The 24,821-nt window shown below is 41.0% G+C and overlaps 1 protein-coding gene across 5 annotated transcripts in view; it reads right to left on the bottom strand.

Moving 5' to 3' along the window:
- Nucleotides 1-24,821, bottom strand: part of shf (Src homology 2 domain containing F) — a 94,820-nt gene that overhangs the window by 7,766 nt on the left and 62,233 nt on the right. Inside the window, exons 3-7 of one of the 5 annotated variants that reach the window (XM_076878919.1) lie at nucleotides 16,852-17,070; nucleotides 15,932-16,024; nucleotides 7,769-7,915; nucleotides 1,769-1,943; nucleotides 1,545-1,664 (exon numbers count right to left, since the gene is read on the bottom strand). In XM_076878919.1, coding sequence (XP_076735034.1) covers nucleotides 1,545-1,664; nucleotides 1,769-1,943; nucleotides 7,769-7,915; nucleotides 15,932-16,024; nucleotides 16,852-17,070 — 754 coding nt within the window. Of the gene's footprint in view, nucleotides 1-1,544; nucleotides 1,665-1,768; nucleotides 1,944-7,768; nucleotides 7,916-12,893; nucleotides 12,972-15,931; nucleotides 16,025-16,851; nucleotides 17,071-24,821 lie in introns of those variants that run through there. The other 4 variants (XM_004539626.3, XM_004539627.3, XM_076878888.1 and 1 more) reach the window with 4 other exon arrangements.

The raw sequence follows: 24,821 nt of genomic DNA, 5'->3' as shown, positions 1-24,821 counted from the left end.
ATTACTCTGCATATCATCATCCCGCAGCAAAAATATTCACTTGTTATCTTTACCATTTTGTTAAAAAAAAAAAAAAAGCAGACTTTTTACTTTTCTAGATCACATATTCAGGTTTGCACTTTACACACATCAATATGTGTCTTTTGAGTGCTAAACAAGTTATTTTTGTTGCTTAAACTGACATTATTACATATTCCTAACTCCAAGGAAAATTATTTTGGTTTTACTTTCCCAGTAACTTCATATTAGACTGTTTTGTGTGCCAGTCTTCTACAATGACTATGCAATAAAACATCTGTGCATTAACTGTTAACATGTCTGTTTGTCTTTTTATAGTGCTTAGCTTTAAGCATGCATTTACGACACAATGCATTTAATTCAAAATGACAACATTTGGGACAATTGTTACATATTCAGACAAATATTTTTCTCCTGCTGTTTGCAGTCATCCAAAAGCCAGTGTACTAAGTCAGCATCCTAACAGTGCGTCTTCTTTTCAGTCAGCAAGGCAGAACAAGAAGCAGTCATACAGATGATCAGCCAATGAGACAGGGAGTTACACAGGCAGTCGACTACGGTACTTGTCAAGAGAATTGGAGCAGCAGCAAGCAGAATTATTATCTTTGTCTTCCAAGTTATATAAGCCTCCAGCAGGCTGACTCCACTCAAAGAACAAAGGCTAATCAATGTGTCTCTACATACTACAGTTTTATTTCATCTGATGGCTCCCACATAGTTGCAGAGATTTTTCTAAATGTCATGGGACTGAACCTTGCCTGCAATGGTTAATGGAGCATATATAAAGTCAGTTTGACAAGACTATTTGGTAACAGATATCGAAGCCGGTTAAACACTGTTGGTTTTGGAAGACTTTCAGGCCGTTTCATATTTCTGATTATGTTTCCGACGCCGTAGCCGTGACACCTGGTAGCAACGATCGTCAAAACAAATCCAGCAAAACTCCACATTCCTATCAAAGCGATGGGACTGCACTGTAGGACTTCAGGCTAAAGTAACCTCTTCCAACTGTCAGGCTACACGTAACATTTCAGAGTAGCTTTTTTTGAACCCTCTGCTGGACGCGGCGGGGATCAGGAGGTCAACGATGAAAGTGCACCATTAGCCAAGTTGCGGGTACATCAGCAATTCGAGGAGCAGATTCTGTCAGAGGGGTTACTGAGCGGAGGTGGAGGACGAGCCACGGGCAAGGTGTACAGCAGGTGGGGGATAGAGGTCTGAAGGGTGAAAGCTATTACCATACAGAAATGGAAGAGTCAGCAGGTATGTCCGCACCTCGACAGGGAATGATGTTACACTAGTCCACTGTGTGTACTCTGCCATTAAGTAAGTGTAGCTACTATGATAGGTCACACTGTTTCGTGAGTGTGTGTTCCGTGTACAAATCACTGACACAAGTTGTCACAACAGGCAAAACGGCCCCGAGTATTTGGAATCACATTTTCACCAAGGCTGCCAACCGAAACTGTGCATCTGATTATACTGTTTGTGGATGGTCATTTAGGAGACGAGAGCAGAGTTCTTACTTGAGAGAGAGGGAGTAGTCGTTCTTGCTGGTCTCGCTGTTTCTCACAAGATAGCTGGCCTCCTTACAGAGCCTAAGCAGAGACTCTGCATCTGTTCGGCTGATGGCTCCATGGTACCAGCTACAGCAAACGACAGGAAACGAGGATGAGAAAGGAGGAGGAACAAAGGAATGTTAAGTAAGAAAGAGTCAAAGCTGCTAAAGAAAAACCAAGATTTGACTCACAACTGGCTTTCCAGCGGCATTGTGGGATCGATACGTTCCCCGAGAGAGGAGCTGCAGTGGTCCAGTGAAGTCATTTTGGTGTTGACCAGACAGCCACTGGAATGTCGCTGCAGCGGCCGAGTTTTCCCCTCCTTGGTGGGCGACATTCGAGACTTCTCCACACCATCAAACTGGACTGTAATAAGAGAAAATACAGCTGAAAAGATTTCATTCTGGACAGATTTGATGGTTCAAAATGGCTCTTAATAAAGACAAACACCTGTAAACACCATTGAGCTACACTTCAGATTAAGGTCACTTGGAAAAACAAATTGTGTTTACAAGTTACAACATCCACGGTGTCACATGTATCAATTAAACTCGACTACTGCAAAGTGTGAGAACCGAAATCCACGCTGTGCTTTTACCAACTTTCACACACGCGCACACACAGAGCCGCTCTGTTTAACTCATCCTACTGAAGGACATGTACACATGATGAAAGAGACATAAATCAATCTAGCTTGCCCGTGTACACATTCCAGTTAGGCAAAATACACACACACGCAACCTTCCTCCAAAACAAGCTCATGCGCCTGTAAATAATCCCATATATACTACTGTATGGCTGAGCATTTTCACTCTTTAAGTACACGCAAATGTGCACACACTTAAGTGCACGCCCAACTCCAACACCCAGGTTCTGCAAGTTAAACATTGAACTAGCTTTTCAAACTCTCACGGTCAACTGTGGACATGACAAGCTCTCTTGGCAGCCTCACAGGGAAGTGTTTGATGGTGTTTGGGGGCTTAAACTGACCTATGCGCACACATGAAATGCCAGGGGTCACGGGGCAACTTCACAGCCAATCAGCAAACAGAAGATAATGCTCTCAAGGACAAATTAAATGTGAATTTACACTTGTGGGAAAGAGTTGCACAAGCTAAAGGAATAAAAGGCTGGACAGTGGATGTAAGAGTAATTATCATGCGTCACAGGCAGCTGAGACATTTTTCCTCAGTAATCCATCACTGTGCTTCATGCCATAACATCTAAAGCTTCTGAAATCCCCCCCCCCCCAAAAAAACCCAAAACAAAACAAAAAAAAAAAAAAAAAACTATTTAAAGCTACTGACACGCTTCTCAAGCAATAACAGAGGGGCGGCTTCCTACATCAACCGTATGACAAGCTTTTCCTGGTTATTGTCGCCTGCTTCTATATGGCTCAAGACCAACAGATAGCCGTTTTTGTTTTTTTGATGGAAGTGGTTAATGTCGTATGAAACTCGCATCTACTAGGCAACATCAATCTTTGCTGCTCTCTGTCACTAATGGCCATCCTTGCATCTAGTGTTTAATTACCAGGCAGAACATGGCAGACACTATACACAGAGACAGGCAGTGTGATCTTAACAACACGTCTACATCTGTCTAGACTCTGCATTCCAGTCAGAGGATAGCATTACACTTTACAGATTGTGAGCTTGCCAAGTGCCTCTGTATCACACTGAGTGGAAGGGCTGACAGTTTAAATCAATTCAACACTACTTACTACAAGTAGTTTACTTGAGTATTTAGATGTTGTGCCACTTTATTGCTCACCTCTATGACATTTCAGCTACAACTGATACATGTGTTTCTATAGAGCCTGCTCTTTTTCAAGATATTTCATTTAAAAAAACCCAAAAAACCCCCCCACATGATCAGCTTATAAAATGCAATTAAATGATAAAGAGTGTTACCATTCAAAAAAAGCTGGTTAGTGGTTGCTGTCATGTGTAAAGTTATTCAATGTTTAATTACCAGCAATTAAAACAAGTATTTTAATTATAGTAATTAAAAGAAGTGCCACTTCCATTAACAGTGAACTACTGCTTATTAACTCAGGATATCGGAAGAAAAGCTTGTAATGAAGTATTTTTACAGTAGTGCAGTTGTAGTCCTTTAGGAATATCTTTTCTTTTTCGAATACTTTCTATGACATACCATGATGTCATCGCAAGCAGTGCTTTTTTTTGACAGATTACAGCTGTTTCAGGTCTGACCACTAGGGGCTCCCCTTAACCTCCACACTCTACTTGCGGTTGAACTCGTTGGCCTTTGGCTCAATGATGCGATTCCCCAAACATAAACTCGTGGAAATGATTATTTCAAATCATTCCGGCTGTTATCTTTGCCTCTGCACATTTGTTCATTAAAGGCCGACAGCGGGCTGGTAAAATGACAGCAAAATTGTACTGTTGCATGACAGCTGGGTAAATTCTAGGTCTCACCCTTGGAAGAATACAAGTTGCTGATCCATGTCCTTGAGGTCTGTCGCTCCTAATATAGTAATTCACATTATGATCCCGTGTTGTGTCTGCATTATTTTATATCATAGAGTCCATTTAAATTACATGCTGAATACTGGGAATTTGATCCAAGTCAGATGAATATATTGTATATGTGTAAAGGTGAGAAATGGCGTTTCCATGGAAACTGACCAAGGGGACATGGAAGATGCATGTTTGTTCCATTCAGCTCCTGTCAATGCTGACAGATCACAACATGAAGATGGAGCCAATTGCTCCCTGTCCTTTGCTTTCGATTTCTCTCTGTTTGCATGTGTCCAACCTTCTTCTGCCCTTTGCCTTCTCTTCTATCACTCTTGCCTCATCATTCTAACTCTGACTTTTTCCCCGAGCTCTCTTGCCACTCAGTGGTAGAAACAGATAGGGGAAAATGGACTGTGGAGGAATGTCTCCACAGGAAAAAAGGGGTGTTTTGATCTGTTATCTCTGATGGTCCCACTGCAGGGCAGACTGTCGCCAATTACACCTACTACTACAACAAAACCCTTAAACAGTCTACTTGCACTTCCATATTGAGAATTGACTGTGAACATAATATTATCATCTCTTCACTGATTAGTGACGCAACCATAAGAGGCTGGAAAAGGTATCAGACATCGTTAAGGATACAGGATGCAATCTTGGCTTTTCCCTACATAGTCCATATTGTATCTACAATCCACTCACCCATGTGCCTGACCTCAGCTCTTCACATTTCCCTCCTCTTACCCAGACACAACAATCAGTGATTTATTTGATCGTGATTAAACTGTTTTCTCCCCCCTCTCCGCTACCAAGAAAGGGTGGGTTGAGTGGCTATTCTTAGTGTAGCTCACCCCGTCAACCTTTCTTGTCAAAGTGGAGGCTTCACTGCAGGCAGAGTGCAGTGCTCTACAAGGAGAGTATTACCCTGAAGAAAGAGCCCCCCAAACTAAACAAAAGCCATCATTTTTATTTGCTCAAGAGTGAATGGACTCATGTCTGCTTTGTTAGCTGGGCGCCTCACCATCACCATTCCGAAACTGATGTAGAGTTATGTTTTAAGGCAGAAAATCAGTGGGAGTGAGGCAAACCAATTCCCCTCTCTCATTCTCCAGAGCACACAGTTCGAAACATGGACGACAGGAGATTGACTAGAGGATTGGCCCACGGGGGAACAAAAGCCGTATGAGGAAGCTTAAGAGGGACGAGAGGGTGAAAACCTCCACACGCACGCACACACGGTAACACACTTCTCTTGAAATAAACACATAAAGGCACATGGGCAACTGTGTATGTTATCAGAATTGTTGCTTGTAAAGCACTGCAAATGGAATTTGTGTATCAGATTGAACTGTCAGTCAGATGGTGACAGATGGCTGAAAGACCTGTCCCCTTCAGACACACAGCTTCCTTTAGAGACAACTATATAAAAAAAAGAAAAGTAAATAACACGCACACACACACCCCACACACATAAGAGGATGGGGAAAGAGCTGATTGGCTAAGGCACAGATTAAAAAGAAATGGCAAAAGGACATTCCACGATTACAAACCACGAGATAAAGCACTGCTATGTAATATAGTGCTGCAGAGCAAGGCACAGGTCAGCACAGTACATAATAATGTCACTGTCTAACAACATAAAAAACACTCCAAAGTAGAAGTCACAGTAATCAAAATAAAAACGAAGGGAATCAAAAAATAAAAACCACAAAAGTGTAGTGACATCTGTCACTGAAGACTCAGCACAATTTAACTACTACTACTGTCTCCTCTTCCCCCTGTGCACAGATTTCTCTAATTAAGCAGGCTAATTAATTCTCATTTACTAATGATACTCCTATTACAAAGGATGACTAGTCTGAGGGGCAAAGTGTTTCATCGGCTGCTGCATTGTGAGGTGAAAATTAAGTTTTCCAGCTAGGACTTGTGAAATGATTAACAGGTTTCCAGCTTATTAGAATGCAGTGCACGCTAAAAATAGGGTTAAACTTTTACGCCGATATTAATTATATGCACCAGGAACTAAAATAATTGCTGCATGGCTTTTATAATACTATATTTTAGAGCCCCACTGTGGCCGTTTGAAGCTATAAGCTTTATCTCTGATGAGTCAACCATCTAGGAATACGCTCTCTTCTTTTAAATAAATTTCAAAAGGAAATTCCAAATTAGGTTTTCCAAGACAAAGGAGTGACCCTACCAAGTGTCAGCTGGGGAATTCATTTAAAATTAAAACTGGATACTTTTTAATTACTTTGGTTTCTTAGATTAAAAGAAAAATGAGGTAAGATAAATGCTTCAAAGTACATATAATTAATTCATGTTAAAAAAATTAAAAAGATAGGAATCTCTGTATCACATCCAGAAAAAAGTGTCTGGGCGTAAGGTGTAGATGTATTATTTGTTCTGCTGATCTGCATTTGAATTTTGGTAATGATGTTATATATCTAAGGACTAAACAAATGACCCTATCCAGCTTTCTAGTCTGGCTGACTCATGTAACAGATGACTAATGTCTTGATGTGTGACTGAATGTCTGCCTATATGCTGAGGTCAAGAGAGTACATTGCAACTGTATTCACAAGGGTTGTGGAGGCCATCAAGCCCCCTCCCCAAGTCTACCACTTGGACCTTTGACCCCTAAAGATGTAGACTAGGGCCATACCGGCTGAGACAGAGAGGGGATCACTTTACAGCTGGATGCCGATCTTAAACCCACTCACTTCACCGAAGGAACCAGAACCTTTCTCATGGATTTACGGGCATAAATCAACTCCTCGCCCTGTCCTCGCCTACAACACACATTGGTGTCCTCTTACATGGCCTCACTAAGTCTTTCCACTCTGTCAGGGGAAATCCCATTCCTGAAATTAGTTCTGCTACATGTCCTTCTTTTCTCTGGATAATGACAGCAGACAGAGGGCAAGTGTGTGAGAGAGCTACAAAAATAAACTAATGGCTCTCTCAGTTAAAAATAGGTCAATTACTTATCCACTGCATGCAATGAAAAAGGTAAATATGGCAATAAGTCAAGAACTGAATTCGTCTCCAATGAGTTTGATTTCCTAATTCGTGTGAGCCACTTGTAGAGAACAGCAGACCAGAGGGACATCTGGGATGGTTACGAGTATGTTGACAAGAGGAAATGGGGGTCACAGCGAATGGCAATTACGCATGCAGAAGGCAGTTCGGCACAATTAAAACTAATGAGGCTTCAGCCTAAAACCTGCAAAAGAGTTGGTGATTTTCTGCCACATGTATTCCAGATGGAAAAGAGCAGTCATTACAGAGCTAATACCTATAGTCAGATTTTTCAGTACTTCTCACATATGGTAACTCTTTCAGTACGTCTTCAGTGACCAGAAAATTTGGGACAAACATAATCATACATTGCAGTAGCAGACTAACCCTACCTATGTTTTGGTAGCTGCATATGCTTGGCTAGTAATGTTTTTTAAATGTTCAGTAGAACTAAAATACTGAGCTGTATGCTATGTAAAACACCATGCCTTCATTAATTAAAGACGGATGGATGGACGGACGGATGGACGGACGGATGGACGGATAGACGGACGGATGGACGGATAGACGGATGGACGGATGAAAAAATGGACGGACAAACATGCCAACAGGGAATAGGAAGATGGACTGGAGTGCCAGGGTAACTGATGGAAAGGATGCTGGACAATGAACACCAACACCCACCATGGTGGTGCTGGTCACAGCTCGTCTGTCCTGGCGAGGGCTGAGCTGTCTGGGACGGAGACTCAAGCTCCTCCACTGGGGGAGGGCTGGTGTTGAGCTGGCCGACAGGAGGGGGCCATGGTAGGTCCTTGATCACTTTAATCTCTACTGCAAGTGTCACCAGAGGAGAGATGGAGGCAAGGAAACGATAGCAACAAGAATAATAAAGAAAGGAAGTGAGTTAGGAAAGGGAAGTAATGACAGAAAACAGAAGAAAAAGACAAAAGGTAAAAGGGGTAAGTGAAAAATACTGTGGATAAGAGCAGGAGAGTTGGTTTATACTGTGATCCAAAATTCAGCAGCAGCTGTGGGCTAGAAAAGGAAGGAATACAAGAGGACTGGAAAGGAAGGAACGTTAGTTCTAAAAGTAGGGCTGGATTTTATATCCGCTTCCACTCTGATGCAGAGCTGGATACTCAGATTGCTGAGAGGCCCTGAAGGTAACAAAAGGAATGTGAAAGTTTTCAATTATCAAATTCAATAATGCACTCAGATTCAGCCAATAACTACAGTCTCACCTTGGGAGAGATACACTAGATAGATGCAACAAGAAGTTCTTAAGGCCGAATTGTTCAAGCTCTAATGCATGATACAGTGCATAATATCCTTAAATAACATTCAGGCCCAAGTAATAATACTGTACTTTTAATGAGCAAACTATAAAATACAAACCTGCCTTAAGCCAAACTAGATGATCAGTGAAAACAGCACAGCTGCATACACTCTACTGTAACAGTTGGTGCTGTGTTTGATGACAAAGACCCCAGGCCTCTATATTAAGCCAAGTCAGAGTGTAGACAATATCTGTAGCTAAAAAGTACCTAAGAGTAATCCATGAAGGCAATGGACGCTACCCTGGCTTTGCCCCTTAAATAATGTATGCCTCATGCAGTTGGGGCTTTACCAGGATAATTGAGCACTCATGCAGCAGCACATCTGTTTCCAGCACAGGGCCACTTTTTAACCAGCCAAGGATAATTAATGAATGAGACAGAAAGGGGAATGTTTTTCTTCATACAAGAGAAAGCCAGTGATCGAGCCAAGGCTAATAAATAAATGCAATCCATGGGTAATAGCTTTGGTGAACGACTGCATGTTCCTCGGGTGGTTGTGTTATTTTTGCTTAGATTTTGCAGAGGTCTCAAAAGACATCTTTGTGCCATCAAAGCCACAGCGATTGAGCAAATTCTAAGGTCACTGTCCATGGTGCTGGAGATTTTATTCCAGTTACGAAAGTACTGTAAAAGAAAAGAATTTTAATGTGCAGCTACTTTTGGCACATAACTATTAACGGTTTCTTTTAAGGTCTTATAAGTTAAAAACAAAACCAAAAAACAAAACACGTCATCCTATTAAATACATGTCATCCTTCATTCTCTTATCTCCTTTATCAAAACCAAATGCATTCGATGAGTACGTTAAGTTTAAAGTACGGAACAACAATGGCAAGAAAGGCTCTCAGAACAAACCCCAAACATCCGAAACCCTCATTGTGACTGATATACAGCAAATATTCGGTCATCTGTCCAATAAAGGGAGTGGCAGAATTGTTCAAACATGGACAAACAACAGGCAAATAGATGGGTTGATGCAAATCAGATATACTATTAACGCTGGTGCACAGACTAGTTTTTAGTAGGAGGATGAACATAATGTTATGAACCTGTCTTCCTCCCTGAAAGGAATTGAACCATGGTGGTGGTACAGGACATGTTAATGAGAAGCAATATCAGCAAGCTAGATGAAGGGGAGACTGGAGAATATTCAATCCGACAAGCAATTAAATAGCCGGGCCTGGGGTGTCAGGGGGCTAATCTAGAGAAAGGTGGCTGGAAGGAGGAGCTGCTTGCTGTCTGTCCTGATGGGAGAGGTGTAGGCTAGAGGAGTGGATACAGAAGGTCAAAAACTCTGCTAGATAATATAACTTCCTCTACTTTGGGGTGAAGTAGGGGACTCTCTTCCTATGAGATTAAAAGCCTAATACTCATTTCACATTGCAGATTAGCGTGTAATTGTTTGGGGGAGCAGAAGGCTGCCTCCACTCTGCAGCCTCAGTGTGGGGACGAGGAGATGATTTCAGCGAGCGTGGTTCAGACTCGCTTGGTTGCACAGCTGAATAATAGCATTTAGCACTGTGAAAATTAAGGAAAACTGATTCAATAGTCAGGGTTTTGGGTGTGTTTGTGTGCGTTTTTTTAAACCTGGGTGCCTCACCTTGTGAAGCATTTTAAGGTATTGTTACTCCTAAGGTTGTCACTGACTTTAGATGCCACGCTGCTGCACAGATGAGTGCATCTTTACACTGCAGGGACAAATTCATATTCAGCACCGAGGTGACAACAGCAGTTCAGGTGATTTACACATGGACCTGAAGGCTTAGCACACTGCAGCCCACATTTTCACAGATCACACTGCCCACACTGGCTCTATCACACTGCCCTCTATCAATACATACCTGTTTACAGCTAATGTAGATTTAGACCCATTATCAGGTCTGTGGGTGGTAAATTGTACTCTGTGTACAGGTTAACTGCATCAGAGACCGCACACGCATATCAAGTAGAAAATGTAAATCATGCTCAGTATGACATAAATACTGTGCATTTTGTAGGTTAGGTTAGTTATATGTGTTAATAATCTGAGTCATATTTGCACAGCACCTTTCTAAATGAAAAGAGAAATAATGCAGAGCCCAATTAATAATTCTGAACGTTCATGTGAATACATCCGATCTTTTTTGTCGTCTAACCTTCCTCACCTGGATAATCCTCATTCAATATTAGTACACACCTCCTCCTGTTGACACAAAAAGCAGGTTATTGCCTGTCTGGAACTTGCGAAGCAGCTGTCGCTCAAAAGTGGCCATGTTAAAAATTTGAAAAGAAAACCCATCACTCATGTCCCTCCCATTGTACTCCTCCCTTTGGATATGTACTTTGTTTTGTGTTGACAGTGTAGTAAATAAAAAGAATAAAAAATAATGGATAGGGGTATGCGCTTTCCTTTCCTTTGTTCTTCCAGGAGCCGTTCTTTTTTTTTTTTTCCTCTCAAAGCCAGGTATTTGTTTACCCGGGCTTTTCATTAGCCCATGGCACTTCATCACTGTAAACAGTGCAGCACCATAAATCACCAGCTATGCTTGTTTTCCACCAATGCCGTTTAATTTAGTTCTGCTTAATTTGGCTGGCTAATTGCATGCATATTCAAAACAAGCTGGAGTATTGTGATGTTTATGCCGCACATTATGAGCGGAAGAGCTCAAAATACAAAAACAGCCTCTTCCGAAGACGTGTTTGTTCCATCTGCACTCAAATCATTACAGATAACAACTGTGTAATGCTCCAGGGGAACTGAAATGCCACTTCATAATTTTTCCGGTATACTGTATCCATCACATTACATAGTCCGGCTTTCTTTTGAAAGGACCTGCGTTTGTATTAAAAATGAAAGTGACACAGAAAATGGGTGATGGTTAAGAGATGACAGCAAGGCCTTTTTCCATGCTCTTCCATATAGAGAGAAGGGAAAGATGGGTTACTGACAGCTGGCCAGCAGGAGCTTCCATGGGGGCTTTCTGGCAAAACGCTGCTTCTACACTTATAGCGGGAGGTTTACAGTGCTGTTGTGTGTGGCCAATGTGTGTGAGTGAAGATAAGACCCATGGCAGCAGCGCTCCGTAGAGAACGGTGGGACACATTTGAGGCTCATGAAAGAGGGCTGACAGGAAGGTTATCAGCAGGGTGTTGCAGCAGAGGCCAGTAGGACGAGACAGCGCTGCAGAGTGACAGGCAGCGGTGGGGGATATCGGATCAGCCAAGCACAGAGAAACTGAACCCCGACACCCACAAAACAGCTGGCTTTAACCCTGTTGCAAGACACCACGGTAGGACTGTAACTGAATCAATTATTTATTTTAGAACATTAGAATCAGATCTCAGATTTCTAGGTCGTTAAGTCCATGAAGATTCATTAAAAAAACCCATAAAGTTTCCCAAGACCTGAGGGGCTAAGCGACTACACTGCCTCTGATCTTCAGTGTTAAATGCACGGTACCCTGCAGGCCAGGAGTCAAGTGAAAGGAGTTAGTAGCAGGTAACAGGGCAAGGAGATTAGGTAACAGTGGCTCTTAGTCCCACTCCTGCTGAGACAGCACTCGGATTTCCAATGGCGACGTGTCCACGTCTGGCTGTGAGAGGGAGGATACTATATGCAGAGCCAAAATGTACAGGGTGATAGACATATGGACAAACCCTACACGGGCCTCATATACTAACGCTTCATATATGGTCAAATTCTAATGCATCTTGGTCACACTTCACCTCCAGAATCATCCATCACTTACTCAGCATCCAGGGAGTAAGGATAGAGGTTGTGTCGAGTACCTGTGTTCGGCAGCCGAGTATGGTGTGGCGCTGGGGTGGAGAGGGACAGTGAGGATGAGTGATTAACTAAACTGCAAGTACACAGCCTCCCAACCCCCTAACAAGGCAGAGGATTTACATTCCATTGCATACCTGTCAGGAGATAGTTCAACAGTGAATAATAACACCAGACCAAGTGTTGTGAACAGGCGTGCAGGCAGGCTGTGATAGGGACAGCTGAGGAAAAGGGGGCTGCAGCAAGGAGCATTACTCTACTTTGCCTCCCCAGCATTAATGAAGACAAATAGTCTTTTATACAGATTGCATTACCGTGTTATACCACTGTGGGAGGGCGTAGGCGGCACTTGGTACTTATTTGTTTTTTTTCCTTTATTTTTGAAACACCTACTGCACAATTTAGCAAGGTTGTTCATCTTTTTTCATTATGTGCTAATACTTTGTTTGGCGACATTTTCATTTCCCACATAATTGTGGGAATATGAACTGTGAAGGTTTTGATGGGTTCAGAAAACCGCTTCTAAATCTAAATGGTGAACAATATCATTAATCATTTATATTACACAGGCGTAAAGTGCTTCAGCAACTATAGAAATGTTGCTGAGGAGAAGTGCCCTCTGGAAACCTAAAAAGCCCACTGAGCTATAATTAGTCCTATTTTAAAAAACAGGCTATCTGAGCACAGAAAGGCTGGAATCACAACTTACCGCAGCCTGATAACGTATTTACTTAACTGCTGACATCTGGAGGCATGGCAGCATCACCACAATGGAAATCAGGGAGATCTGAACATGAACAGTCAAACAATTACAAATCTATATATAAAACAAATAAAAATGTTGTCATATTCTGCATAAAACAAACTTAAATCAGATTTAGTCCTACAAAATCTGATAGAAATTTACAATGGAAAGCTTGGAAAATATAGTTACTTCTTTAAATTGGTGGTTTGGGTAATATTTTTAAAGCTTATGATAAAAATTAAGCCAAGGTTTTTGTTTTACATGTTCATGTATGTTTAGTTTTTAATTTGGACCTTTGTTTTTTTCTGTCAAAACATCGACTTTTCTGCAAAATGGTTAGTGGTTCTGAAAATCGAACAATCACTTCAACTACAACTAGGTTTGGTAAATTACAAAAAAAGGCGTTTAGGCTTCTCAAGCTCTAACGCACAGAAAGTTCATGATCTAAAATTACAGGACCGCCCGAGTAACCCTGTCTCGACTAAGGGTGTAGGACAATTCCGTATTGGATCTGTGACTCATTTATGCCACAGATTTCCTGGCAATGAGAAAACGAATGGATCCAAAATATAATCGACAGCGGTGCAATAAAGCATCTCTGGGAAAAGACAAGAGTAGCTGGGCCCTAACCTAACTCTTAAAACCGTACCAGAAGAGATTAAATGGGGATAACTGCTAAGCATTTGGCTCACATGACTTAAACATTGAAGCAATGTATAATGTCCTGAAGTCGCAGGTAAGCTTGTTGCAAAGATCAGAGACATGGGTGCAAGCACACAAACTTCAAGCTTGAAAGGTATGAAACTTTCTCTAAGCCCCTTGATGTCAGGATCCAAGGCTGGTCTGCACTGACACCTGCGAAAGCAACAAGCCCATGCTGACAAGGCTTGTCCTAGAGATGTCTTTCTTCTTTTTTCCTTTCTTCCCTTTTCTGTTGTTCAAATGTTGGGGAATTATTTCGGCTTGACTTAAGCATAAAACAGAACACAATCCAGTAATAAATCAAAGTACTTTTTACACTGCAGCTTTCCTTGAAAGACAACTTAAAGACTTATCTCTTCAATTCCAAACCAATATACTTTGACATGCACTGGAAATTGAATTAATCATCATCAAAAGAGGGACACTCTCTGTAAGAGGGGGGAGTTGAAAGAGGGATGTGTTGGTAAATAGTGTCTTAAACAAACTCTCCTGAGTGCTGCTTGACAGAAAAATAATGAGGGAGAGAAGGAAAGTGATTAAGAATGCAGCATCCCTTATTTAACTAATCACTAGCACAGGCAAAAGAACGCGACTCCTATGAAAACCTCGGGGCCGAGGGTACACAGAAGTAAACAGGAAACAGAAATTAAGTGGAAACATGGAAGGATGACAAATGAACACACTGACAAATTTATTTTCTACATTTGCCTACAGAGTCTCACTACACTCTGCCTAACATGAGCCAATGAATCCCTTAAATCACAACTCCTGCCACAGTCAGATACATCTAGCTGAATGCTATCTATCTGTGGAAATCTTCAAAACTAGCCCAAAACCTCTCAGTGGACAAAGATAATTTTCTCATTTATTTCAAGAACTTATGCTATCTGTAAGCACCATTGATTGGTACATACCAGTACTCTCATTACCTGCAGGTATGCACCAAATACTCTTATGAGACTATTCTCCAGCAAATGAGATTCATGAGTTTGTTTCCTTTGCAATGCCACATAAGACTTTACACGTACTTAAAAATGAGGGAGCAGACCTTCTCCATCATTAATAACATTACAAATAATCTACACAAATAGAAAAGTGCGCTATTCCAGCGATTTGGGATGGATCCGTTTTGAAATAGTCACTAGCTCTGACCGGCTCTTCGAGGCATTACATCCAAATTAGATTCAACAATTGTGATGAAAGTGGGTTGGAGATGTGGCATTAATTACATGCTTTATTGTTGGATATTAAAACGTAGCTGTGCATGTAAATGATATTTATGGAATAATTCCCTTCAACTGCGTGACTGTGTGAAGTCCGTTGAAACAACCCATTAACAGCACAACACCACAAGGGATTAATGCCTCTTTCATCTTCTGTATTGTAACCGTTTTACTTTATTGCAGTGCACTTCATCTGTGATTTCAGAGCACAAAGGGAAAAATAAAGGACACATAAAATAGAGACATTTGTAGAAAAAATTTAACTATAAAGAAATTTAATTACAAAAATGTGAATTATTTTTGTACTTTGCATCACAGTGAGTTTTGATTTACGGTGCTATACCGCGCAATTACTTTTGCATGTCGAAAAACCAAATTACAAGCTTTGCCACTTGTTCCCCCCCTCAACTATACACCAAAATGAGCCTTGAGGCCATGCGTGGTTTTAATAATGCATGCGTGTTGTTTTTATTTTGCTGTGCATCAGAGACCACTTTGCCATATTTTCAGTTTGTATAATGATCATTTCCACAGAAAGCCAAACCGCACTATTCTTGTCATGGAAAAAGAATAATTAACACTGCAAAGGGTGGACGAGTAAACACAGTTTGCTTCACTTCCACCCCTGCACCCTTCACCCCATTGCCTCTTCTTTTAAGCAGTGCTACTGCACTTGCTAAAATTGTGCGCCTGCTGAAAGACTAATCTGAAGTACTTCCACCATGCCTTTGCCTTTTTTTTTTAGTCCACTTCAAGCTCTGGGGGATTGTGCAAGTAGCATACTGATAATGTCATTCTAATTAGCAACATTTTCCAAGGCGTTTTTCAGTAGGTGACCGCTGGGTTCATTTGGAGAAAACAGCACTTAGGATTCAAATGTTAATCAAATCGTGACATCGCTAATAAACTGTAAAACAAGCTTGTAATTTTAAACAGCATTTCCAGAAAGTAGAGTGCAACCCAGAGGTTCAGGCATCAGTTTCAAAAAGCTCTAAAAACATCATACAAAAAAAAAAAGAAGAAAAAAAGAAAAAGAAAAAAAAAGGAGACAATCCCCAGTCCCGCCTCCATTGGTACCTGTGAGGGATTTGGAGTCCTTTCTGCCGTAGGGATCTGATCCAGTGCCATTTACAGAGCCCTCGTAGCTAATGCAGTCATAACAAAGCAGAGCTGTTCAAGGATGAAAAAGAACAAAAAAATATATATATGAAGAGAAAAATGGGGCGATTGAAAATAGTCAAGGACTGCTGATTTTCTTGAAAAAAAGGATAAAATACTTTTTTTTTTTTTTTTTAAATTTGGGGTGCATATTTATATTCTGGCGGCATATCTTTCCAGGAACAGCCCTGTTTGATGTTATGGCTGTTTTAGCCATGCTGAAGCTCTTAAAACCACAGTGACTACCTGGACCTACATGCACCTGCGCAACCAATCATGCCTCCCTGAGCAGCGTAGGTATCAACTTAGTTTAAACAGGCAGGAGCTGGATGAAAACAGTAAACAGTGTTCTGGACACCTGCAAAATGAAAGTAGCAGGTGCAGAGGAGAGGGGGGAAAAAAGCTTAAACAGAAAGGTAAAGGCAGCAGCAGCAGCAGCAACGGGAGCCTCATAACCTGACAGAAGCCATAATCAAATTTGTTAGTGCTGGAAAAACAGACGTCTGGGTTAGTAAAGAGAAACAGGTTCAGATTACGTTGTGTTAAAAGCTTGACAGTTGAGCTGTTAGATTCAGTCTCTGAGCATTTGACATTAGAACAAAGACTGCGAAACAGATCGAAATGAAATTCTGTTTGTTTTTTCCCCCCTTTTTAAAGATACTTACTAAAAAGGTAGAAATAATGTTTTCAGAGTAAAAGTGCATTATGCATCTCTTGTTCAAAAGTCTTCTTTGCAGTACTTTCAAGATTTATTTCACTTACTTCTCTCTGTGCCGTAAGTTACAGTGAGGTTTATATTCTCCTTCAGTGGTCATAACAATTCGGTCAGTCAGTCCTACCTGCAAAGGCTTTGGAAATCCTCTCCTTCTTCCACTCCCAGGGCTGGTCGTACTCCTCAGGGGGTCGCTCATCATCCTGGGGCAGTCTGCTTTCTCTGGGGCAGCGCAATCGGTCAGGGTCTGAGTCGCCACCGTTCTCAGCTGGCTCGTATGGTGTGTCGTACAAGGGCAGCTGCCTCACGGGTCCGTCCTTAGGACCTCTCCCGCCAGACCTGATCTCTAAAAAACATGAGAAAGACTCATTGTTAATGCTAGGTCTCTGACATAAAACTTTATAGATGAAAGCTATAAAGTTATGACTGTAGGTTCACTGGCAAACACAAAGGCAACATATTTTATCAGGCCTGAAGTGGATATTTCTTGTAAAGCATGGAATATGGAAGAAATATGGAAGAAGTAGCCTCACATTTACACTTTTAGCATCTGTGTTAATACAGGAATAAAACTGTGACCAGTGACATCAGTTTGATGGCCAAAGGGCACAACTAGCATCACCTATCAAGCTGAAGACTAGAATCTTGTTTTCTATGTGTTCAAATGAGAAAGTATCCATAGGCTGAGCAAGTCCCTCACTTAGTGGGTTTGGCAAATTTACAGTAATATAGAAATAATAAATAAAATATAATAATAAATTTAGAAAATAAACAGCAAAAAAACAGACTAACAATGTAGTAACTTGTGGTGAGCCAAGTTATCAAAACACTGTTGTACAATATTAAAAGAATGTGCTTTGTCTAAAATACCAAATGCATTTCTTGTACAACAGCTAGAAGCATCTCAGTCAGAGGCCATATGTAAAATAGCAAGGCAATGCAATAGTTAATACCGGCATAAGATGGGTGCAGATAGCACAAGTCCTGCGATATCAGGTACAGAGCACTGTCAAAAGCAGGCTATTCTCACTGAAATCTGCCATCAACAATAGTCAGAAAGCAAAATTGGGCATGAATAAATTGAAAGGCAGGGCCTCCTACAACTATTATTCAGTGAATGGCAGTGACAGTTTGCTGTTGCTATTTGCAGAAAGTGGGAAGCGAGTCTGCACTGAAATAAAAAAAAAAAAAAAAGGTTGAGTTCATGCAAAAGCAGCTCTCTGCATAAAGCGTAGAAATCACACAGCGGTCCTCGATGAACATGCCCATCACTGTCAGAACCGAGTTGAATATAAAGTACCAATTTTCTTTCTCTCTGTAACATTTAACAACTCTTTGAAACCAACAGAAACCGTCACAAGCCTTAGAATAATTTTGTCGTAAATTATGTGAAAATGTCAAAGGGCCAAATAACGCCCCTGATCTTGATGTCACAAAAGCGAAGCAAGCTGTGGTTTCTTTTAAATAAAATGTTTTGTAGCCTCAATTTAGTTCTCAAGCCACATAAAGCCTTAAATCCTTTGAGCCTATTCCCTCTAGTGTAGAAATACTTTAATCATTGGTTTTGGAGGTGGATCCCAGAATAACTATTGATATAATACAGGAATGACAGGTTAGCCACAATAATAACAGTGTCACAAAAAAAGCAATTCCCAATACACTGCAGAACAATTTTCCATAATATCTGTGTAACTGAGTAATAAAAAATAGCTTGAAAAAGCAGACAAACACCTATTATGTAGTGATTCACTGCATTATGGCGTCACCACACAAAGTGGTTAAGTACTGACACACGACATGCTCGTTTTAATAATACAAAAACACAGAAACAGTGCTACAGTGTATTCATCAAGTATCACTTGAAGAAGAAATATGACATACTAGATATTTTCCCCACAACCTACCTAATGTATGATTTCATAGCAACCTTTGTACTACTTGTCAGCATTTCTCCATCAGACTTAAATTCTTGGCTAGACGCACAAACAGAAATGATGACCACCTGGTGACCTAATGCATTAGAAATTTTTTTTTTTTTTTTCAGAATGACCTCTCTTCAAGAAACACGGATGTTTGCAACTGGCAGAAAAGATGTGGGCACAACCCACATCCTCAACCCTGCTGTTCAACCCAGAAAGGGATTTTCCTTATGAATGTGACATCATTTAGCAGCAAATACTTATTGTATTAAGTTTATGTGCCACCACTCAGGAAAAGATGAAATGCAGGAGAGGATTTACAGTGCCAGAAAAGAAATAGCAGGATCAAAAAAAAAAAAAAAAAAGGAGGAGGTGGTGGTGATTTTATCTATCATGGTGGTTGGACAAAAACAAATGTGGGCATAATGACATTATACTTTGTGCAATCTTTGTAGAGTTCAAGAAAGGGCTCCGTTTTTAAACTTTGGTACCCTCCTGGAACATACACCATTAACTGGTTTCTGGAACATTGCCAGTTTGTCTATAGACATCAGTTATAAAACGTCTACGTTTTCTTTTGTTTACATGTATAATCATCAGTGAAACAGAAGGCATTGAACGTTGCTTTGTTGTTCAAAGGCGGTGGAAATACAAAGTAAAACATCTTAAGCGTGTTAACCAAATATGACTTTCCCCCTGTAACTGTTGCATGCAAGGAGCAAAACTGTCAATCCAGTGTACATTTTTATACTCATGAGTCACGTCGCAAATCTAGTTAACATCACCTGACCACAACTAAAACGCATGCCCACCCTTTCACTCTCCATGTAAGAAGGTGAAAAAGACCTGACGATGCTAATGAAGCATCATGCCCTTGAGAACTCTCCTCTCCCTCTTCCACCGCCTCCTCCCCTCTCCAACCTTCCTCTTCTCACATGAAGTTGTTAGCAGCCTGCACCTTTCCTCCTGGGCCACATGAAGCTGTTGGCGGCCAGAACCACCATAGAGCAATGCGATGTGAAGAGAATGAAATATTATGCCACACTACTGCATAATTGCCTCTTGGCCCAAGGGAGCTCTTGCGGAAAAATGAGCAATGCGTTGAGCCTAATGGAGCTACCCGCCACTGGTGGTGGTGTAGGGGTGGAGTGAGGTGAGGCTGCCAGGTCCCGTATCTGAACGTAATCCCGCATTAGACAAACTTGCACTCTTTGATCTTGGCAGTTAAAAGCCTTGGTGTTATGAGATCCTACCACGATTAGGCCCTACCTTTGTTGCAGAAGAACAAATAACTCTGGAAGAAGGGAAAGAAAGCAAGTTGCAAGGAAGGGGGAAAATTAATGGGGGAGGTGTTACATTGGTGGGGTGAGTACACCATGTGGAAAGAACCCTTTAATTGAAGGCATGCTGCCTTCAATAAACTGTTGCGGTGGACTGAGACTCCCTGCTAAACCAGGCTTGTGTATGGAGACAGGAGCCTTGTTGGCCTCCTTATCTTTATTTGCATTTAAAAAAAAAAAAAAAAAAAAAAAAAATTCTTCCTCCCAACCTTTCGTTCTTCCTTCTTTCCTACTGCTCGTCTTATTCATCTCGTCAGTTCCTGTTGATACACGTTTAGTAAACAGGGAGGGGGCACATCTGTCAAGACAAATTGCAGAGACTGGCCTGACCGTGGGGTTGCATGTAGCAACACTGCTGCAGCCTATATTTTGCATTTGACCCCTACCCTCTGATCAGGGTCAGAAGTCAAGCACCACACCCTCTCTTGATCTACCTCATACCTTCCCCTCCCCGGATGTCAGAGTTCCTGTCCAGATGCTGCACTTCCACTTTTTGCTTTTTACAGCCACCCCCCCAAAAAAGCTTGCAAAATGTGATTTATAAACCTCTCTAGGGGGCAGCAACATTGTTTTTGTATGTTGGAAAAGCCCTAATACAGTCCACCACCCTCAACAGGGTTTTCAAAAGTCATGTAGTGGCAGCAATCTAACACCCACAACCATCTGTTTAGTGCTACTAAAAAAGATGTTTGCGATGGCAGCACACTGCTGAGAACCGAACATCTGCCTTTGCACCGAGAAGCAATTTTCCCTAATGAAAAATGACAAATACTGCATGCCAAAATAATAGGTGTCCACAACTGAAGGCAAAAAAACCAAAGTAAAATAAAATAAAATAGGAAAAAGAAAATTTAATCTCCAAAATAAGAGGCAGATCCAATCTTTGTTTTCATTTTTCTTCCTGTGGTTCCAAACTAAGGAGATTAATTCTGAGAGAGAGGAACATGTTCCTTGCTATAAATCCAGGGAGGCTCCTGTTCTACTTACTGCATGAGTAGCCCTCTGGGCATATTATCATGGCAGCGCAAGGGCAGTCAGAAAGCTCTGGATTAAATCAAAAAACATTAACTGCAACAAACCTGGCAGCCGCATCCTGCTGCACATAAAGAACTGATCAAACCATCCTGCCATCACCATCATCCAGACCGATTCTGTGTTATTTTCCTCCATTTCCATTATTGACTGTCAGTAAATTCACTGCATTTGCAAGAAAGTAGCAAACAACTACATAACCGTGCTTTTATTGCGAGGCTAAAGAGTGTAATATGTAAAAGAAAAACACATTTATCTGCCTCTCTGGTTGACTACCACCCACCCACTCACACTGAGCCAGAGAGAATTTGCTGCTGTGAGGCGCTTTCAGGGGCACAGGGAATATCTGGATTTGATTGAGGGCATCTCTTGAGCACTACTGAAGGATTAAATGTGACTGACTTTACACCCCTAGAAAACAATGTGCAGAAAATATCCAGGCTTAAGGATTTGCTCTGCCTGCTCTACCAGCTAAATCACTCTTAAAAGAAATCCTTTATCATTTGAGTTGGCTTGCTTTTTAACAAGGTGAATTTCTGCTGACAGCAACTCCTTAAAGTGAATTACAAAATATCACAAGTGAAACTGGATGTAGAAAATGAGACTAAAAATGGCTTTTTTGTTCATGTATTAAACAGATACATTTAATTGCATTTGCTTTCTGATTCGCTAAAATAATAAAAGACATGGTCCTCCCAAAGACACATATTTAACAGAGGTAGAAAAGGAGCTGATGAACAAAGCTTTGATTTCGTTCCGTTTGATTGGCCTAGTCTGTGACGAGAAAACGGGGTTGATCTGGTGTTCAAAGCCAGAGATTTGAGCAATATCGGGGGCCACCCACAGGTACTGTGTGTCAGTCAGAAAGCTCACTGACAAGTAAAGGTGTTTGTTCATTGACCCATGGCGCCTCTGTGTTGAGTATAAATCTGCTTAGTGACTAGAGCCAAGAGGAGGCTCTTGCTGCTGACGGTTCCCCACAGATCTCTGGGAGAAAAGTTTCAGTAAACAAAGACACCACAGTCCTGTCATCTTTGTGTCTGTATCTTGGCTAAATTATGATTTCATCTCTATGTTTTATAGAACAAAAAGGAGAAAAGACAAACATGAGTACATTTATGTATGCCTTTTTAACAGTCTGAAAATATCAACTTAAAAAAAAAAAATTCATAATAATATATATTATAAAGAGTTTTTGTGAACCACTCAGCGTAAATGTTTTTCCTATCCATGCTCATGCTGTGACACGTTTGTCCACGTGTGTGGAGGACGTGCATCTGTGTGCTGCTGTGTCTCCATCAGCCTCCTGCAGATGGAACAAAAACAGCCATGTCATTTGTTCTCTCGCTCCTCCTTTCTCCTGGCTTAACACTGCACTTGAGGTGGATACACATTGAGGCCTGTGACAGTCTCCCTCACACACACACACACACACACACACACACACACACACACACACACACACACACACACACCTATGTATATATATATATATTTATGGGAAGCCTGGAAACTAAGTCTCAGATCTAGTCTATTCATGCTTGGTCCAGAGAGGAGAATATTTTGGGTCTTGCCACACTATTTTTGGTTCGTTCCTTCCTATAATTTCTGTTTCTGTTGAAGGCTGTACTTACTGAGAAACAAATGACACAGTGACAGGCGCTTGTCAGCAAACCCACATAATTGGGTCACCTTTGTGAACTGGTGAAAGAAAATCTATTAAAATTATTTAATACAAGACATAAATATGTACTAATTTGTTCAGCGATGGTACAAAAAGAACCTTCTATCAAAATAGCAAAACATAAAAGAAGGCATTGGAACCAGCCAGTCACATATCATATCCCAGCGAAGGCATGCCTGTGTTAGTGTGTGCACTTTATGCGTAAATTGTTTGTTTCTCTAGGTGGCCTGAGGGAGTAGAAGATGAACAGTGTCTTCCACAGCACTCTGACATGTATATGGATTCATTCCCTTACTGGAAAAGAGAGTAAGCCTAAAGAGACAACATACACAAAGCAGAAAACAAGACAGAGGCGGGCGGTGACGGAAGTAAGCCAGACAAAGTAGCGGAGACAGAGAGCGACGAGGGGAAGAGAGGAAAGCATCGGAAGGAGACCGTAGGGATGTATTAAAAAAAAAAAAAAAAAAAAAGACAACAGTGACAGCGAGTGAATAGAGAAGGGGAGGAAAAAAAAGAAAATTAGAGACAGTCAGGTGATGCAAGTTTGCCACAGAGAGAAATATAAAGAGAGAACATCAGGAAGTTGAGGAGAATGAAAGCAGGAAGCACAGATGGTGGGAGAGTGTGGCAAGAATAAATATACATAATAAAAATACATAACAGCGGACAGCTCTAATGAACACATATCACTTGATATTTGAAGCTCAATATTAAGAGACCACTGCTTCTGAAGGGTCAGGAGCCAAGAGGAGGCTTTTGCTGTGAACTGGTTTTAAATATGAAGGAGACGTAAAAATCCTCTTCAACATAGTCTTCTTGCTTTAATTCTCATAGGAGGGGAAATCCTTACTAATCAGTCACACCATTACCAACTATAACTAATACACAATACTCTAAATTTTACCAGCCTCTAAAGAAAAAACATCTTCAGATTTCCTTTACTGCATTTCTTATGATGCTTTTAAACTCATGTTTAAGATGATTTCTTTCTGTAGAGTGATCCATGTCTAAAGTGCGTAATATGAAAACAGTTTTTTCCCCAGATGTATCCGAGGTCTAAGCAAATCAAAAACAACCATTTAGAGGAGCACACTTAACTATTCGTATCAGGAAAGGCTACAAAGAAAACAAGTGTACCTAGTATTGCTTTATAGAGAAAAAATATATATCAGTGCTGCCTTCTGCAAGTCATCAGTTGCAAGATTTATGACTTAATTACTTTGGCATGCAGACTAGAGGAAGCGGGAATCAAACCACTGAACCTCTAACTGGTAGACGATCAGCTCTACCTCTTTAGCAATGTTTACATTCAAGAGAAACACCATGAACCGAAATACTTGTAGGTGTGGTGGAACAGATTTAGTCTCAGAAGTAACAATGCTAAAACCATCAAGCGTGGGTGGGTGAGCTTTTGACTATACCATAAATTTTGTCTTTTGAACATTTACAACCAGTTCTAAATGCAGTTTTTCAAGAGTGAAATGCAGTCTGGAACTCTTGTTCTGCCTGCTCTACAGAGGTGGCATACATGTATATAATCGCATCATCAGCCTAGAGATGTACTTTTGCTGGAATGCTTGCGCCAAAATAAATAGAAGATAAAATCAGTCCGAAAATGACCCAGCCTCTAAACTCCCCAAATTCCAATCTGATCACTTCTTTTGTATGTCCAGAATGAATGTGATTTCTAGATGCACTACTTTGCAAGTTCTGTAGGTTGTGCCCCTTGCTAGACTCCACAGCGTACCCTCGGAGATCCAGTATCTGGACTGTGACAGATCAGGATGCATGATGGGAATTTTCACAACACTGGTTTCAAACATTGTCTGAGAACCATGAATGTTGTCTACAGCAGGTAAAAACCTAAGAGATCAACAAAGTCATCCAGAATTCATAATACAGTTGGCAAATTGTTATGCAAATATTTTACAAATATCAATCTGACTGTGGTGCTAAGACACATTGAGAGATTATCAGTCAGCAGGATTCAGGTCATATTTAAATTTTGGCCAAAGTGCTGGACTACTCCCAACTCACTGACATCGTCATCACTGTCAACAAACTACTTGATGAGGTCAAGCACTCAACACACACAAACTTAACACTTGAATAAGTCTTGAGT

The sequence above is a fragment of the Maylandia zebra genome, linkage group LG1 (genome assembly GCF_041146795.1).
Source record: "Maylandia zebra isolate NMK-2024a linkage group LG1, Mzebra_GT3a, whole genome shotgun sequence".
NCBI lineage: Eukaryota > Metazoa > Chordata > Actinopteri > Cichliformes > Cichlidae > Maylandia > Maylandia zebra.
This window is presented reverse-complemented; position numbering and strand designations above follow the sequence as displayed.